Below are 16342 nucleotides of genomic sequence, written 5' to 3'. Positions count from 1 at the left end.
CTGTGCACCCCCTCAACCAATCCTGGGTACGCGCCTTTTAGTCGCTGTGATATGTACGTGTACAGTAACGCAGTTTCTACTGTTAATCCACCCAGGTCCGCTGTCAATCAAGATCGCAATGCGGGCCACACCAGGACTGCAACAAGATGCTGGGACTCTGCTTGAAACAAGCAAATGTTCCCCTCAAAGCAGCAGCGGCCCCTCGCGCCCAGTCGCGTCAGTGCCCGTGCGGACCGGGCGAGTACTGCCACGAGAAATTCAACATGTGCTTACCAACTCCCATTCTACCTGTTGTGACTACAAGGGCCTCCTCCCTTGTCAGTTGCAAGTCGGACGACGATTGCTCTGGGAATAAATACTGCCATAAAATTTGGAATTTCTGTCTGGAGATTCCGCAAATCCCTACCAGCGTGACCAGAAAGACTTCTCACAGACAGTGCACCAGCGACGCAAACTGCACGAGCGCCGAGTACTGCCATGACTTCTTCGGTTGCGTCCAGTCGCGAGGGTTCTACTGCCAGCTGGACCAGGACTGCCAATCCGGACAGTACTGTCACAATATGACACGTGTTTGTCTGCGCACGCTCGGTAACAGCACTCATAATGGTGACCGCAGACTATGTGTGGCTCATGATGACTGTAAGTTTACAGAGTTCTGTGGGCTCCTGTTCGACCCAAGGCAGGCTTCTGTGGTGGTGCGACTGAGGCGGAAGTGTAGCGGGTCGTCCAACTGTGCGCGTCGGTCTGGTGTGTGCGTACCGCACATGAGCTGTGACGCAGGGAGTTGTCCCGCTAACATGTTCTGTGTCTCTACCGTCAACATTTGCATGGAGCTCAAGCAGCAAGGCCACGCATGCGTACTGCAGGTCAGTACCAGCTACATCCAACTTGTTGTCTGATTAGCAAAAGATTTCTTCTATTGGGTGGTAGATTTTTCGTGATTAAGAGAATTGTTAACGAATCAGTTCGACTGGGATTTAGCTGGTTGCGACTGATGAGATAATTGTTTTTGGTTTTTATATCGATCCAAACCGAGTCTTTTTCTTCAGCACTGTGCTTTGTTTTGCTTTCTACTAATTTACCCAGTACTCTGATTGGTACATAAGGTTTAATTCTGCACTCTGATTGGCACTGAAGGTTTAACTCTGTACTCTGATTGGTACATAAGGTTTAACTTTGCACTCTGATTGGTACATAAGGTTTAACTCTGCACTCTGATTGGTACATAAGGTTTAACTCTGCACTCTGATTATTACATAAGGTTTAACTCTGCACTCTGATTGGTACATAAGGTTTAACTCTGCACTCTGATTGGTACATAAGGTTTAACTCTGCACTCTGATTGGTACATAAGGTTTAACTCTGCACTCTGATTATTACATAAGGTTTAACTCTGCACTCTGATTGGTACATAAGGTTTAACTCTGCACTCTGATTGGTACATAAGGTTTAACTCTGCACTCTGATTGGTACATAAGGTTTAACCGTGCACTCTGATTATTACATAAGGTTTAACTCTGCACTCTGATTGGTACATAAGGTTTAACTCTGCACTCTGATTGGTACATAAGATTTAACTCTGTACTCTGATTGGTACATAGGGTTTAACTCTGCACTCTGATTGGTACATAAGGTTTAACTCTGTACTCTGATTGGTACATAGGGTTTAACTCTGCACTCTGATTGGTACATAAGGTTTAACTCTGCACTCTGATTGGTACATAAGGTTTAACTCTGCACTCTGATTGGTACATAAGGTTTAACTCTGCATTCTGATTGGTACATAGGGTTTAACTCTGCACTCTGTTTGGTACATAAGGTTTAACTCTGCACTTTGATTGGCACTGAAGGTTTAACTCTGCACTCTGATTGGCACTGAAGGTTTAACTCTGCAATCTGATTGGCACTGAAGGTTTAACTCTGCACTCTGATTGGTACATTAGGTTTAACTCTTCACTGTGATTGGTATATAAGGCTAAACTCTGCACTCTGATTGTTCAACAGGCGGACTCCAGCCCAAAGTTCGTAAGTCCATGTGCATCAGGTCTCGTGTGTCGCGCGGTTACAAAGCGCAGAAAGAGGAAAAATCACACAAGCCTGTTGGCCCAGAAACTTCGTATTCCTGGAATCATCCTGAGAGCCCAGGCGACCCAAACATGGCTCAAGACTCCCATAAGACTGGGACGCTGCCATGCGGGCTAACATGGAGTACTAACGTCCGCTAGAATGACGACTTAGCAACAACAATCCTCTTCGAGATGCTAAAGACAATAATTAAGATTTATAAGACGAAGCTTTTATAGAGTAGATAAACGAGGTGTACGCTGATTGCTGATCTGTGTGCAAGAAACAGTGTGAAAGTACAGTATTATCAGGTTTTTGATAATCAGTTTTTTATAGATAATTTCTCATGAACAAATAGAATATGAAAATGTTAAAGCACAGGGCCGCCGTTACAGGCCTCGGAGTACTGGGGGTGGGGCACTAAAAAGAGACTTTAAACAAGAACGCACACTATAAAATGGACTTGCCTTGAGCAAGCTTTCATTTGTCATTTGACTTGACTCATTGCAGAACTCTGTAGAGTTTTCTCAGATAGCTATAAAAGAGTTTAGGTTTTGAAGTGATAAATTTTGAAAATCGTTGTTGCTTTGCAAATGTGTTGTTGTAGAAGTAGATGTTGTCCGTGCCCATTGCCCATTCTTAACTCTTTAAAGATATCGTAATCAATCGTACGGATGTACTTTTTGCTTTGTCTTTCTCTGGCAGTTACAAAGGTGCGCACTCAACAATGTCTAGTTGTAAGTGACTGCGAAAACGGGTACAAACCTATTAGCGCGAGTTCGTGTTTGAGAAAACTGGGGCACAATCACGCTCCTTTTGGTCATTTTCTTATAATTGTAGAGCGCGGAAAAACGGCGGGAGCACGCCTTTGGCCCCTATAGACGGTACTGCCCTGAAGCAACACGTGGTATAGCTCGTGTATTCATACAATTGTATTGTTAGAGATGCAATGATATTATAATCTTCTGTTTAGCTTTATTAGTACTATGTACTTTATTAGTAGAATGTAATCGTAAGGGCATGCTGAGTTACCCAAATAAGAAGAATTTAATTAGCAATTCACAGGTATGTTTACATGAAAGTTAGTGTTTCGTTGCACACAAAATAGACAAAGAACTGGTATTGCTTAGGAGAGCTATTTTAGAAAGTTCAATGTGTGTGTAACTTTAGTACTCTCTCGTTATCAAATGGCCACAGGCTATGCTATGATGAACTTCTATTAAATTGGCTTCCCTTGAAATAGAACCCGGTCACACCTTTGTCAGAGAAAGGTACATAAAAATAAGAGAAATGCAATATGTATGGCAATGAGTGTAAAGCAATCCCCTAAATCTTGAAAGCAATAGGTCATTAGCACGCTGATTACCGCTCAAAGTCATTTTGTGCGTGATCTGAGGCGAATATGATCCGCCGGGCACGACGACAGCAATGACCTCCTTCCCAGAATAACCCTCGCTGACTTATTAGCAACTGTATATAGGGGTATCAGGTGCACATGGCGGCACGATCAGAGGTTCGATGGCGGTACGATCAAATGTTCGATGCGTACCATAGCGCTATGTTGTACTCTTATCAACCCGGGGGCGTCACGATCAGATCTCGTGAGAAAATGCACTCTCATGCAGCGATATTAAACGCATGCGCGGAATCCACTCACGTCCGCGATCATAATCTACTCTGAAATAAAATTCACGACTGAATTCCACCAAATGCTTGTATAGATAGTAGGTCCAGGCGCACTTAGGGCAGTCTTTTGTCTTTTGTGAAGTATGCAAAGAACAGACAAGGACCACACTGGTTGCTCCATGACCTCATGCGAGGAGGGGGGACGAAAATAGCACCAAGAAATACGCAATAAAGCATGCTGTTGACATAGCGTGAACGATGTTAGGTAAACTGTTGTGATTAGATTATGTTGTGCTTATCTGATGGAATAATGACAAGAATTTCTGGCTTGACCTCGGCGAGAACCGTATCTGCGACTCAGACCTTGCGATCCAGATGACGCGCGCCTTTTCTGTCCTCTCTCCTTATAACACAGATATGCTGATTAACATGGTTTGTCAACTGTCCTAGTGGAATCGTAGCCGAGTCATTGCGGTTACTCCAGTTAAATCTCAAGTGATTCGTACTCATCGCCCATATTGACTGTTGAACTGCGAACCCTTGCATGGGATAGCTTCTGATCAGTGTTACGTCAAAAATGCGGTTCTGTCGAGACCTTACGTAGCCCACAAAAAAACTCAGGTCGCCCCCTCTTATAAATATATACTTTTTAATGAGTCTCTATACTTTTCAATGAGTCTCGCATTTTCATTCTGGGCACGAATAGTTTAAAAAAATCGTCCCGAGTCTGTGTAAACATTCTGATGCATCAACAGATGTATTTGCCCCGAGGCCTGCCCTGAACTTGATTCAGCTTCACTAGACAATAACTGACCGTTGTGTACACATATTTAGAAAAATCATATGCAATCGTAGAAAATTAAAAATAAATTTTTTTTACAGTAATGTTTTAAGTTAAAACATCATAGAAACGAAATATTGCAAGGGGTGGGATGATTCTGGGAGACGGGAGGGTGCGCATGCGCAGATATTATATGAAAAAGTGAGTATTTGACGATAATCTAATAAGAAGTGACCCACTTTGTATAAAGGCGTACGTATAAGGCTGGCTTAAGTATCGCAGGGGAGTGTCCAGAGGGGGTAGGGGGAGGGGGGCTCCGAGCGGTCCGGTCCCCCCACCGACCCTGCTCATAAGACGGGTGCTACTCCGGTTGGCTCCTTCGTTGACATTTGTAATGTGTGAATTTTGATAGCATACCAAGAAAATTTTCATAAAGAAACATATTCCTTATTCCTTACCTTATCATTTTTACTTATCATTTTTTAAGATTCGGTACCAGACCCCAAAAACGACAACGTTTTCTTCGTATGAAAAGCTCTTGAGAGCTAAGGATGTCGATTTGAACTTTATTAATCCAGTGGTCAAAGAATTATTACTATGGACCCCACTCTGCGACAAACAACTAATAAAGGCTGGAATGCACGTGTCAGCTGTTCAAATTTTGTTTGCATTTTTTCAAAAGGATTTGTCTTTTTTATAAAGGAAATGACATACTGTTCAATTGAAGACTGATAACAATGAAAAAAAAGGACCGAGAATAAAGTAAACGGAAACAAACTTACTACTGTACTTACACTACACTAACACAGATTTCACAATTGATTGACTCTTGTTAGTCTAAAAAAGCCTGCTACTTGTGCAAACTCTTAATCGCTACGGCAATACTAGCATGCTTGGGAGTTGGTCTACAAGTGGCGGATGAGGGTAGGTGCACATGTTGCGAAACACAAGCGCCCAAATGTCCACCTTTAGTGTAGGGAATCGACAAAACTCTGAAAAGGAGGTGATTTTCCTGTACTTTTATATTATTCTTATTAGTGGACTACTTTCTACATCTGGCACGAAGACGGTGGGAACAATTGGAGTAAGATTTCTTCTTTTGACTTGTCCCTTGCTAAGTTCTTAGATTTGACCCAACCACTAAGTGTCGTCTTATATTTTTAACCTTGTTAAAACATTGTGAATAGGGAGCCATACAAACATTTAATTTTGTAACTTAAAGAAGGCCAACCACGCCGCCATTTTACACTTCACACAATACAGAGTGACTCAAAGAATCGATTTCTATTGACAAATGCTCTTAGAATATTGTTACCTATTCTATTAACGTAAGACCTGACTGCCATCCCGACTTTTGTGCGTAACGTGCGCATTGGCATGTCGTTGAAGTATTTTGATAGAGAGGTTTAAGTAGAAATCGATGGCGAGTCGTATCACTACTATCATAACCCCGCACACTAGACATAACGGGACGACGTACTACCCCACACCTCCCCTGATAGGATCCCATATTGTATCACACCTGCCCTGATGGGGGTAGAATTCTAAGAGCTTCATGGGAATAATATATTTCGTATTTGAGTAAATGGCAAGATCATTTAACCCATAGTTGGAAATAGACTTCGTCTGCTTTTTTAACCCGACTTTCTTGATAGTGTGATGGTTACTCGCCATTATGCACCCCACCATTCCATGCAAGCCAATCAAGCTAGATACTTTAATAAACGTTTAAATGTATTCGTGCCTAATTAATGGCGGTCATTTAGGACGCAGTTAGCAGCCTTAATACATCGCTTATCAATCCGACATTTAGTGTAGTGTAGACAAAAATAACTTAATCTAAAGTGTATAAAGTGTTAATGCTCAACGTGGTTTCCCCTTTAGACAAATATATAAGTGACTTATGCTAGCTCATCGGTGCATTTCACACAACAAACCACGCACTGAGTGATGATACTTTGATGATTTTTGTCCCTCTCTCTCTCTCTCTCTCTCTCTCTCTCTCTCTCTCTCTCTCTCTCTCTCTCTCTCTCTCTCTCTCTCTCTCTCTCTCTCTCTCTCTCTCTCTCTCTCTCTCTCTCTCTCTCTCTTTCTCTCTCTCTCTCATAGTTCGCTCTTTTTACTCCCAACAAGTAGCAAAACGCTAATAAGTAGTAAGGTTCACACAGTTCATGACGTCATAGTATCACATGATATATCAGTGACGTAACAGTCAAATGATAGTAACAGGTAACCAATTGTTATAGTAGTATCGATAAAGCAACCCGACTTCGCATCGATGTAGAATTTGTTTTGGCGACGGAAGAGATGTGCTCAAGGTCACTTATCGCACCCAGATGGCGATGCGTTTATTGGGAGCCTGTACAATGGACGCACCGAGGTAGCCGAACTGTGCCATGTCCCAGCGCGCGCGGAGGGGGGAGCCCTCGAGGATGGCGTAGTGACTCTTCAGCATCACCTCGTGCTCGTCGTGATCCAAGAGGCACGGCTTGCGGGCCCGCGCGGGGGACCCGAAATGCAACCCGTGGTCGTAGAATCGATAGGAGACTGGAACATTGTTACCCCAGCATATCAGCGTGCCGTCAAACTTCTTATCTTTGCGGCTGTGCTTAATGACGTTCCAAGTGTAATCCATGTGGGACTTATTGTACGCGGCCCAGACACCGTCAACAAACAGCTCGTTACTTCGCCCGGGGTGAAAGACTGCGTACGCATCCTCGGATGGGACCCAACCGCTGTTTGCCGTCACGAAGGTGAAGCGTATGGACTGTCGTCCACCCTTAAAGAGCATTCTTATCAAGGTATTGTTGAGATGGACGCCAGCGTCTACGTCATGTGTGATTGACAGGTCGACGCTGTCTCGCTGGTGAATGGAGTGGAACAGGCTGCCGTACATCGGGTCTGAGGGGGCTTTCAAGCAGATCTGACCCTTACGGGAGGGACACACCCAGCTGTAATCGTCCGTTATCTTGGCCACGAGTGTCCACCCACCCCCTGCTGTTGTCATGTCGCAGTAACTACGGAAGGCATTCCTATGGTCGTCTCCTCCGATTGGGTTCAACCAGTACATGCCGTCACCATAACTCTCTCCTCGGAATAAGATGTCAAGGCAGGATTTCCGGGGGGTGTTGTTGCCTGTTCTTTGGGGGGAGACCCCAGTGAGGTGTTGCCACTTTCTGTGCGAACAGATCTCTAATCCGGATGTCTTCGGCGCGTATCTTAACAAGCCTTCGAGTTTGTCGGTGCAAGGATCGGCGGAGTGAGAGATGTAATTATTGCAGCTTGCTGTGCAGCTATCGCCTTTCTCGCCCTGAAAACAGCAAACCAGCAACATTAGATACCATAAGGTTAAGGGGGCTTTTAACCACTGCATCAACAGCTTTTGAATTCAAACAATTTTTTTAAGCGGCTGGGTAAGTGGGCGGTTAAATGTGTTTTCGACAAAGAGATATGTGTAGGAAATAGCAGATGCTGAATATGATACCAGGTACAGAAGTATGTGATAGTGACAATGATTATTGCGTTATGGTTTGGATGGAACAGGTGTATAACGGTGACTGTGATTACTTGAAAATTGATTGATTGGATGGAAAAGGTATAAGGTTAAATATGGTTTTGGTGGGGTCAGTATAACGGTGAGTATGGTTTGGGTGGGGTCGGTATAGCGGTGAGTATGGTTTGGGTGGGGTCGGTATAGCGGTGAGTATGGTTTGGGTGGGGTCAGTATAGCGGTGAGTATGGTTTGGGTGAAGAAGGTATAACGGTGAGTATGGTTTTGGTGGGGTCGGTATAACGGTGAGAATGGTTTGGGTGGGGTCGGTATAACGGTGAGTATGGTTTGGGTGGGGTCGGTATAACGGTGACTTTGGTTTGGGTGGGGTCGGTATAACGGTGACTATGGTTTGGGTGAAGAAGGTATAACGGTGAGTATGGTTTTGGTGGGGTCCGTATAAGGGTGACTATGGTTTTGGTGGGGTCGGTATAACAGTGAGTATGATTTGGGTGGGGTCGGTATAACGGTGAGTATGGTTTTGGTGGGGTCGGTATAAGGGTGACTATGGTTTTGGTGGGGTCGGTATAACAGTGAGTATGATTTGGGTGGAGTCGGTATAACAGTGAGTATGGTTTTGGTGGGGTCGGTAAGTAATGGCGTGAGGGTATTACCGTTCATTCTTTCTATTTTTAAAGGCATATTTGAGAAAATAGATAGATCTCTTGCTCACTCGACATGATATTCATCATCGTGTGTGCTTACATAATACGCCATATGTGATGTTACGAAGAAAGATAACTATATTTGTCCACCAGGCAGCCCATATCATAGCACATCTTTGTAATTAGTTCTCTTTCTATTTTACTTAAAATTCAAGTAAGCAGGTAAAAGGGAAAATGGAGTTGGGTCATAGTATAGTTATTGCTGTGTAAGCCTACGACCTGTTGATCCACCACATGTGTTAGCTCTGTCTCGGTACATGCGCTATGGCCGCTCGTGGGCAATAAAGATTGTGGTGAACTTGAATCGTCTCTTTGCCTCTTCTACTAAATGGCGCGTGGTGGTAGATATACGAAGTTCACGTGGTAGCGAGTACTCCGTATGGCAGCGAGTGCACGCGGTAGCGAGTGCGTGTGGTAGCGCGCGTGCACGTGGTAGTGAGTGCACGTGGTGGCGCGCATGCACGTGGTAGTGAGTGCACGTTGTGGCGCGCGTGCACGTGGTAGCGAGTGCGCGTGGCAGCTAATGTTCCGTCTGGCATCGGGTGCATTTGGTAGCGAGTATCCCGTATGGTAGCGAGTGCACGTATAGGTGTACTCTTATTGTTAAAAAGCACTTTGCGTCTTACTTTTGGGAAATATCGTCAGATAAACTGGCACATTCTAGAGATCAAGTAGACGGATTAGATTATCATCCAACTATGAATGAATATATCTGGGTGCACAGCCGTACGATCACTTCACGATGCGCGGGTTATATAAATAAAGAACAATGCTCTTAATGACAGAACTAGGCTCATTAAAACAGCTGTTCAAAACTTCCAAGTCCAGGTGCCCTGGGAGGTAAATCGCCGATTTTTTTTTTATTTTTCTCCTGATGCACACCGTAACCCTGGTGTTTCTTCTCGCTAGTGTTTCTGTATTATGTTCACGGCTGGCGCGCGACATTCGATCCTTGCCAATTAAAAAGATTCTGTTCTTATCGTTTCAATTTTCTTCTAGATAATGAATGCTTCAGTATACTGTTTTACGGTTGATATGTACACGACATATAAAAACACTTTGAAGGCTGGACAGCCCATGACTATAGATATATTATTTAGGTTATACGACCGGGCATAGAGAACCCCGAAAACAAAATGACACAAAAACAATGAGCTCATAAAACAATACTGTGTGGTATGTTTTCGTCCATGAAGGCTGAAGATTGAACTCAATCAGAACATATGGAAAAAGGTCACCGTATCATTTCAAAAACACTGAATGAAATATTGCTTGCACAGCTATAGAGAAGGCAGGTTCCCATCCTTGTCTAGTTACGACGCACAGCTTGTGACGTACCAAAAGACATCGCGAGTTCTATTTGGGGTATTTTTGGTTGCCTTGGGACTTTGGGAGCCGCCAAGCAGAATGGAGATTACTTATTTAATATAAGTAGTCTAGGAATGCGAAAGGTAGCTATGTCTGAGGTACATATTTCAACGAGAAAGGATAGCCCGTGCAAAAATGAAAGTTTGTAATAATCCCTTTGTCAAGACCAAGGCTATTTTCTGGAATCACCTCGGCTGCGAAAACGTGTTCACTCCAAAATTTCTGAGAATCATTAAAAAGACATCGTTAAAGCTTATTTTCTAACAAGGGTAGGTTATCTTTATGAGAAACATATTCCCTGTATTCGTGTCGATAAGCCATGTTCGTGGATATCTATATTGCAAACACTTCAAATAGTGTAGTGCGATATTGCGAGTCATAGCATTCCTCATATGCTGCACTTGTTAGCAAATCTGATATAAAATCTGAAGTGCGCACGAAAGTCCCTGCAATATAGATACAGCAGCAGCGGAATTCTAACTACGGGCGCCGATATAACATTTTTGTGACCTTCTTTTCAAATATTTTTCTTTATGTTATACGAGAAAGAGATGGTTTATGGGCCGCATGCTAGCAGCTCTAGCATTCATTGGGCCGCATGCTAGTAGCTCCAGCATTCATCTTTTCAACCCCTGCCCACGCTATGACCGTCTTGCTTGCTATTAAATAGCTCCACATTTCACGCGTATTCGGCTCTGATGAGCACATGGGTGGTCTGTGAGTGCATGCATTTGAAAGTCCTAAAACAAACTGTTTCCGAGATGAGCGCTTTAATAGGGAACATATGTCTTGTTGAGGGCGCCGAGAGCGCAAAACACGGCTTGCCCAGAAGACAAGTCACGTATCGCATTGGTATCTCTTCGGCGGCGAGACTCTTTTAGGTATGAATAAAACTACAAACTCGAAAGATCGACTAGTAATTAGTTCTATCAATAGCCAAGACCGCAATCTCGGGTATTTCTTATTCTTAGACTGCTCAATGACGGAAGCACATTTGGATGGCGATCGAACTTGCGATAATGAGTCAAGCACCACTAAGGCAGCACTTGAGTCGTTACACACACTGTTCCATTTTAATGTTAAAGCACACAGAAAATACGCTAGCAGCCTCTAGCTAGTCATGGATTAACCTTTGTTGTCATTGTGCACTCTCCTGCAAAAGTAAATCTTTACTTTGAAGATAAGTTTGTGGCGGTTTCCTGTGAGAGTAAGGATTAGGCGCCCCCAGTTCTCTAGATTGCTTCCTTGGCTAAATGTGCCGCTTGACACGATTTGTCATCATTTTAAAACAGGCGCTCGGTGCTCCCTGGCATCGAGCCAAGCAAGCATGCCAACCACAGGACCTATTTACAGTTTTGCCACTAAATTCCCGCAGCTAGAAACTTTCTATTTCTGCGTGTTTGAGCAGTATCTTGATAAAGAGGACGGGTGCAGTTAAATACCTTAATCCCAAATCCCGGACATTCCACATTTAAGATCCCTTGAAGGGTTGATATCTTATTCCATCTTAATTGTCATTGGTGTTAATTTATTGTTTATATTATTAAGTAATTTTTATTTGCTTTCCGGCTCTTCTCAGGGTTTTTGAATGTTGATATAGCACGGTGATCTACACGTGTATAATAGTTTTTAAAGCTACACACTTATTCGAGCACCGTTTTTCATTTGAATAAAAATTGCGAATGGTTTCCGTAAGCCAATTACCAGGTTTCTGGTTTACATAGTAAAGTTCTTTGTCGCCCATCGAGTCTTTAAGCTGTGCACGATTACTTCCAGCGTAACATTACACCTTTCGTGTCTCCCTATATTGTGGCTTTTAATGTGTTGAAATAAACACGTTCTGTGACCAATAAATCGGTAATTATCTGCAATAGGATAATCGTTCTCCTTCCTTCTTTCTTGTCTTTAAAAAGCTGGTTTTGTACATTGTACAGATAGCCTCATGTGGAGCTTTAACTTGGGGGAAAGACGAACCTTTAGTGCAAAGCAAAACAGCAGACACCCAGACAGGTCAAGGAGTTTGCTTGTAAATCGAGTTTGCAAGTGGTTACTGCTAACGGCACAAGTACTGCTTTAGTCGATGTACCAATAAGTGAGGGGTGTTACCTTTGCGCCTGGAAATCCTCTTGGCCCTCTCCCTCCTCGGCGCCCCATCAGTCCACGCTCTCCCTGAAAACAAACGCGATACTCCTTAGCTAAAAAAGGCTACATTCCTAGCACATCTCGAGAGCGACAAGCGATGCTGTAATACTGCGTAATCAAGCCTCCCGCATTGGCCATGTTAGTACCGCCAACGAACGCCATATTCCACGCAGACATGGAGCAACTCGGGCACGATACAGGAAACGCCGTCGCGCCTGTTGGAAACGATTCGATGACTCTCAACCTCACGTTGACAGAAGTTACACTTTCACAAAGATATTGGGCTTGAGAATTCATCCGTCGCCGGCTTATTTTAGCGGCTTGAAACTTGCATTGGCGCGCGCTAGGTTGATTCACGCATATCGCCGACATCATATTTCTGGGTTTATGAAATTTGCAAATCCCCTCTGCTGTCTGGTGTAACACGTCTTGTAGCGATAAAATAACGAGCGTAGTGAGGGATGTGAAAACGCTATTCTGAGACAATTGTAAACAGTCAGTTGCTACATATCGATTTACCATCTCCTCTTGAAGGTGAAAGAATTGATAGGTCGAGAGTCGACCGATCTGTCGCTTGCCCCAGTGATTTGATAAATCAAGTAAATGTAACATCCATCGCGCTAGAGGTAACTTCGTACGCATCGACACGCTCAAATATCTAACCAACAAGAGTAGAACACCAGTGGGAAATCCATGGATTAAAGGAAAATTGAGGTAAAACTTACTTTCTCTCCACGTAATCCATCGAGTCCAGTCAAATAGACCTCACCGAGCTTGACTCGCTTGCCAGAAGACCCGAATACGAGCTGAGCTCTTTTTTGGCCGTTTGTATCTAGAGCTAATTTTGCGTCTTTTCTGACTCTGTAAGGGTAATGGAGACATATTTTAGAACATGCAGCTTGGGGTAATTTTAAAATATATGCAATAATAGAGAATAGGGTCATTTGAGCGCTATGTTATGTCTGTGTGCCGTTACCTTTTGAGCATCCACGTCGGCTGTGGTGTTATTGTGATTATAAGCAAGAGGAACTTAACAAGCCGCTCCATCGCTTAACCCTCTCATGAGCTCTGCGCGAGTGCTTGTAAGGATGCAAGTGTGACGAATCGCCCGCAAACAATCCCCGGTTTGATTGGATAACAGCTGTGACATGCCTTGCAGCTAAATTGACACGCTATACAGGGAATTGTGTGAATAATTAACACCCTCATAAACACCGGAAATCGAAGAATAAACAGATCGTGTACAAGGCTATGATTAGGGAGTCTGTTCGCTATGGGCAAGAGATACATGATCCGCCAAGGATAGCTAGAGACCGATAACGGCTCGTGACGTACATAGCTTGCGAACTCTCAACCAAGCCAAGCAAGGACACCACAGAATTTTCTTAATTACATTTTCAAAATTTCCCAGTGAGAATAATGAAGTAAGCGTTGGAATATAATGTTTAGGTAACGGTTTATGGGGGTACGGACTACCCTGTTGACCTGCGTGTATTAGTGCGAATCCTGGCGGGGGACTGGCGGAAGAATGAGAAATTGATACGACCATGGCCCCTTGTATGTGCACTTAGATGGCGAAAATCATGCATGGAATCACTTATTACAAAAAACTCTCACAACGAAGTGTGACGACACTAATGCAAACACGCAAAGAACAGTAAAAGATAAAATAAAAAGCAATTATTTATTTGCGCTGTTGTTTTGCACTAGTGTTTGGGTACGGAGATATGATCGCTATATCTTTTAGAGTGTTAAATCTAGCGATTGGTTTGTTCACGGTTTTAATCACAAAATCAACACCTTTATAGAAAAAACATTTTTGCATTTTCTTTTATCGAATTCTTGGCGCGTTTGATGTTCCAACGCTAAGAGTAACCAAATTGTATAACGCAATAGAACAGCTTCTCGTTTTGTTTTTATGGCTATTTTTTTAGGTTCTATAAAACAAAGACATAACACGTCCATTTAGGTATCTTTTGGGGGTAATCTGCATTTAACTTTTTATACATATCCTCAAATCGTCATGTACGAATATCATCTGAAGAACGTAAAATATGTAGAGTAGCGTTAGTAAATAGTGATACCCCAAATACCCATCTAAAACTTAAATGGGTACTGTTGTTATACTAATATAAAATCACATAATCAAAGCACAAATTTTCAGTACTGGTGGTTGACATACTTTGTTTATTTCCCCCTGAGAAACTGGAAATAGTATTGGTTTAATTGGGTATGCATTTTTCGCTAGAATCAGTTGTCTGAGAAACTAGAAACCAATGGATAATTTAAAGAGCCATGCAGGCCCGTACCCAGGATTTTATTTGGGTGGGGGATGCGAAATCCGAAAAAGTGGACCCAATTTTTCCGGAGGGAGGAGAGGGGGGGGGAAAGGAGAGTGAGAAAGAATAAAAAGGGATTTTTTATGCCTTTGATCTCCACAGGACGTTTATCGTCGGATTTGGCAATAAAAAAGTCTGACTTATGGATTGATGACATACCAGAGTGATCTAGCTTATGCTTTATAGTTTTGTCTACAAATAGCATGTCTATTGAGACGGCCGTTGTGGCCCCTCTGGGTACGGGCCTGCCATGCGTGAAGTGCACTCTAAAATGGATCCTGTCTGGTATTATTCAGCCGTTTACGTTAGACATTAGGTTTTAGGCTAATCTTTACTACGTTTTTGAAGTATAATTGCAAGTTAGTTTTATCAAAACTAATGCGTTTTTGAGTAATTTTTGATACGCGATATTAGTAATCACTGATCCGTGTGGTGTGACCGGCCTTCACATTCTCGGTTTTGTCTTGGAAATTAGTGCGTTTTCTTCGGTTTTGGTGATTTGTTTGGTGCGGTTTCTTTTGCGACTCTGATGCGGTTCTGCGAGTTTTTTTTTGCGAATTTCTGTGCAGTTTTTGTGGCCCCCATATCCACACAGATAGGTTCCGCTAAGTGTATTCAGGTTTTCCGCGGTATTCGGTGATATTGGTCACTGGCTTCTAGTCGCTTTTATCCATGTTGACGCAAATACCCACTACACAGCCACGTGACGCTCACGTGATATTTATACGAATTTGTGCGCCCCTAGAAAGCAACGCAATTGAGCAATGCCCAATTCACAACTTAACATTTTCCAACATGGCGGCCATAACACCAGGATGATGGCGCAAATTGATCGATTTTTAGATGCAAAGTGTTTTATTCTTCTTGCTGTGAGAGGGTTATGGATCCTACGACAATGCATGCACCACACTCACAGATCCCGGACGCTTTTTTTTTTGCAATCCCCCTTTACGTCCCCGTTTCTGGAAGATAAAATCCCTTATCTCGGTTTAGGCCCGTAGCCAGGGTTTTGAGCGGGGGGTTTGTTTACCCATTTAGCGGACCATTTTTTCTTAGGTAGCTCGTCCTCTAGCTCGCTCTTAGCAATTAATTTTTCTTCGTTAGAACGGACCACCCAGTCGAGTGGAGGGCTCTTCATGGCTACGGGCCTACTCCTGTCCATTCCAAAACATTGGAAAACAATCATAAAGTTGCTACAAAAGTGTTCACCAGGCTGGCTGTGGTTAATTTTGGACTTGTCAGGGTGTCTACAAAACGAAGACCTAAAACCTAAGACACGAAACCTGTGACCCCAAAAGCTACGACCCCCAAAATTTTGCCGTTATGATTTAGCCTACCTTGTTTCCCCAAATGGCTACACAGCGTGGTTCATTGACAGTTTCATGTGGAATCAGGTGATCCTTATGAGATAATCTAGCTAGTTCAATTTGTTTTTTTAATTGGGAAAAAAGGGAAAAGCACTATTTGTGTTTCCAGATGATCTTCATCACAGAGAAAACCATTCCACTGCCCGGTATAAAGTGGGCCAATCAAGGCTAAAATCATTTTATGGGATTTTTCCTACCAACCAATCAGGTTTTCACCTCTGTCAAATGATTTGACATTTAGCTGTCACAGTGCGCCTAAGGTAAAACAGCTTTTGAAAATTATTAGAAGTTTTTGTCTTTCTTTTGAAAAATGCATATGCCACAGCAATGTTTGGGGTGCCAGTTGTCTACCGACATCAACAAAACTAGGATTGTAAAAACTATTTAGCCAATCTATATTCAAAAACTTTGGAAATTATAATTTGCTTGTGGGGAACCCT

General features: G+C 43.1%; 2 protein-coding genes across 2 annotated transcripts; one reads left to right on the top strand and one right to left on the bottom strand.

Annotated features, from left to right (window-relative positions):
- On the top strand, positions 1 to 3309 carry LOC5518019. Its single transcript, XM_032362605.2, has 2 exons — positions 1 to 866; positions 2005 to 3309. The coding sequence occupies exons 1-2, from the start codon at positions 147 to 149 to the stop codon at positions 2200 to 2202; spliced, it is 918 nt and encodes a 305-aa protein (XP_032218496.2). The 5' UTR covers positions 1 to 146; the 3' UTR covers positions 2203 to 3309.
- A 2865-nt stretch (positions 3310 to 6174) lies between these two features.
- LOC116601632 lies at positions 6175 to 13442 on the bottom strand. The gene is made up of 4 exons (XM_032362600.2): positions 13173 to 13442; positions 12922 to 13057; positions 12161 to 12223; positions 6175 to 7781 (listed from the first exon to the last, which is right to left on the bottom strand). The coding sequence occupies exons 1-4, from the start codon at positions 13241 to 13243 to the stop codon at positions 6795 to 6797; spliced, it is 1257 nt and encodes a 418-aa protein (XP_032218491.2). The 5' UTR covers positions 13244 to 13442; the 3' UTR covers positions 6175 to 6794.
- Positions 13443 to 16342: the final 2900 nt, after the last annotated feature.

The sequence above is a fragment of the Nematostella vectensis genome, chromosome 13 (assembly GCF_932526225.1).
Source record: "Nematostella vectensis chromosome 13, jaNemVect1.1, whole genome shotgun sequence".
Lineage (NCBI taxonomy): Eukaryota > Metazoa > Cnidaria > Anthozoa > Actiniaria > Edwardsiidae > Nematostella > Nematostella vectensis.
This window is presented reverse-complemented; position numbering and strand designations above follow the sequence as displayed.

Bases quoted from the DNA above. Each gene is read 5' to 3' on its own strand.
- LOC5518019 (XM_032362605.2), top strand. From the start codon at position 147: ATGCTGGGACTCTGCTTGAAACAAGCAAATGTTCCCCTCAAAGCAGCA. The intron at 867-2,004 runs GTCAGTACCAGC...ATTGTTCAACAG, and splicing joins GCCACGCATGCGTACTGCAG to GCGGACTCCAGCCCAAAGTT.
- LOC116601632 (XM_032362600.2), bottom strand. From the start codon at position 13,243: ATGGAGCGGCTTGTTAAGTTCCTCTTGCTTATAATCACAATAACACCA. The intron at 13,058-13,172 runs GTAACGGCACAC...TTACCCTTACAG, and splicing joins CCGACGTGGATGCTCAAAAG to AGTCAGAAAAGACGCAAAAT. The intron at 7,782-12,160 runs GTAACACCCCTC...TGCTGTTTTCAG, and splicing joins GAGGATTTCCAGGCGCAAAG to GGCGAGAAAGGCGATAGCTG.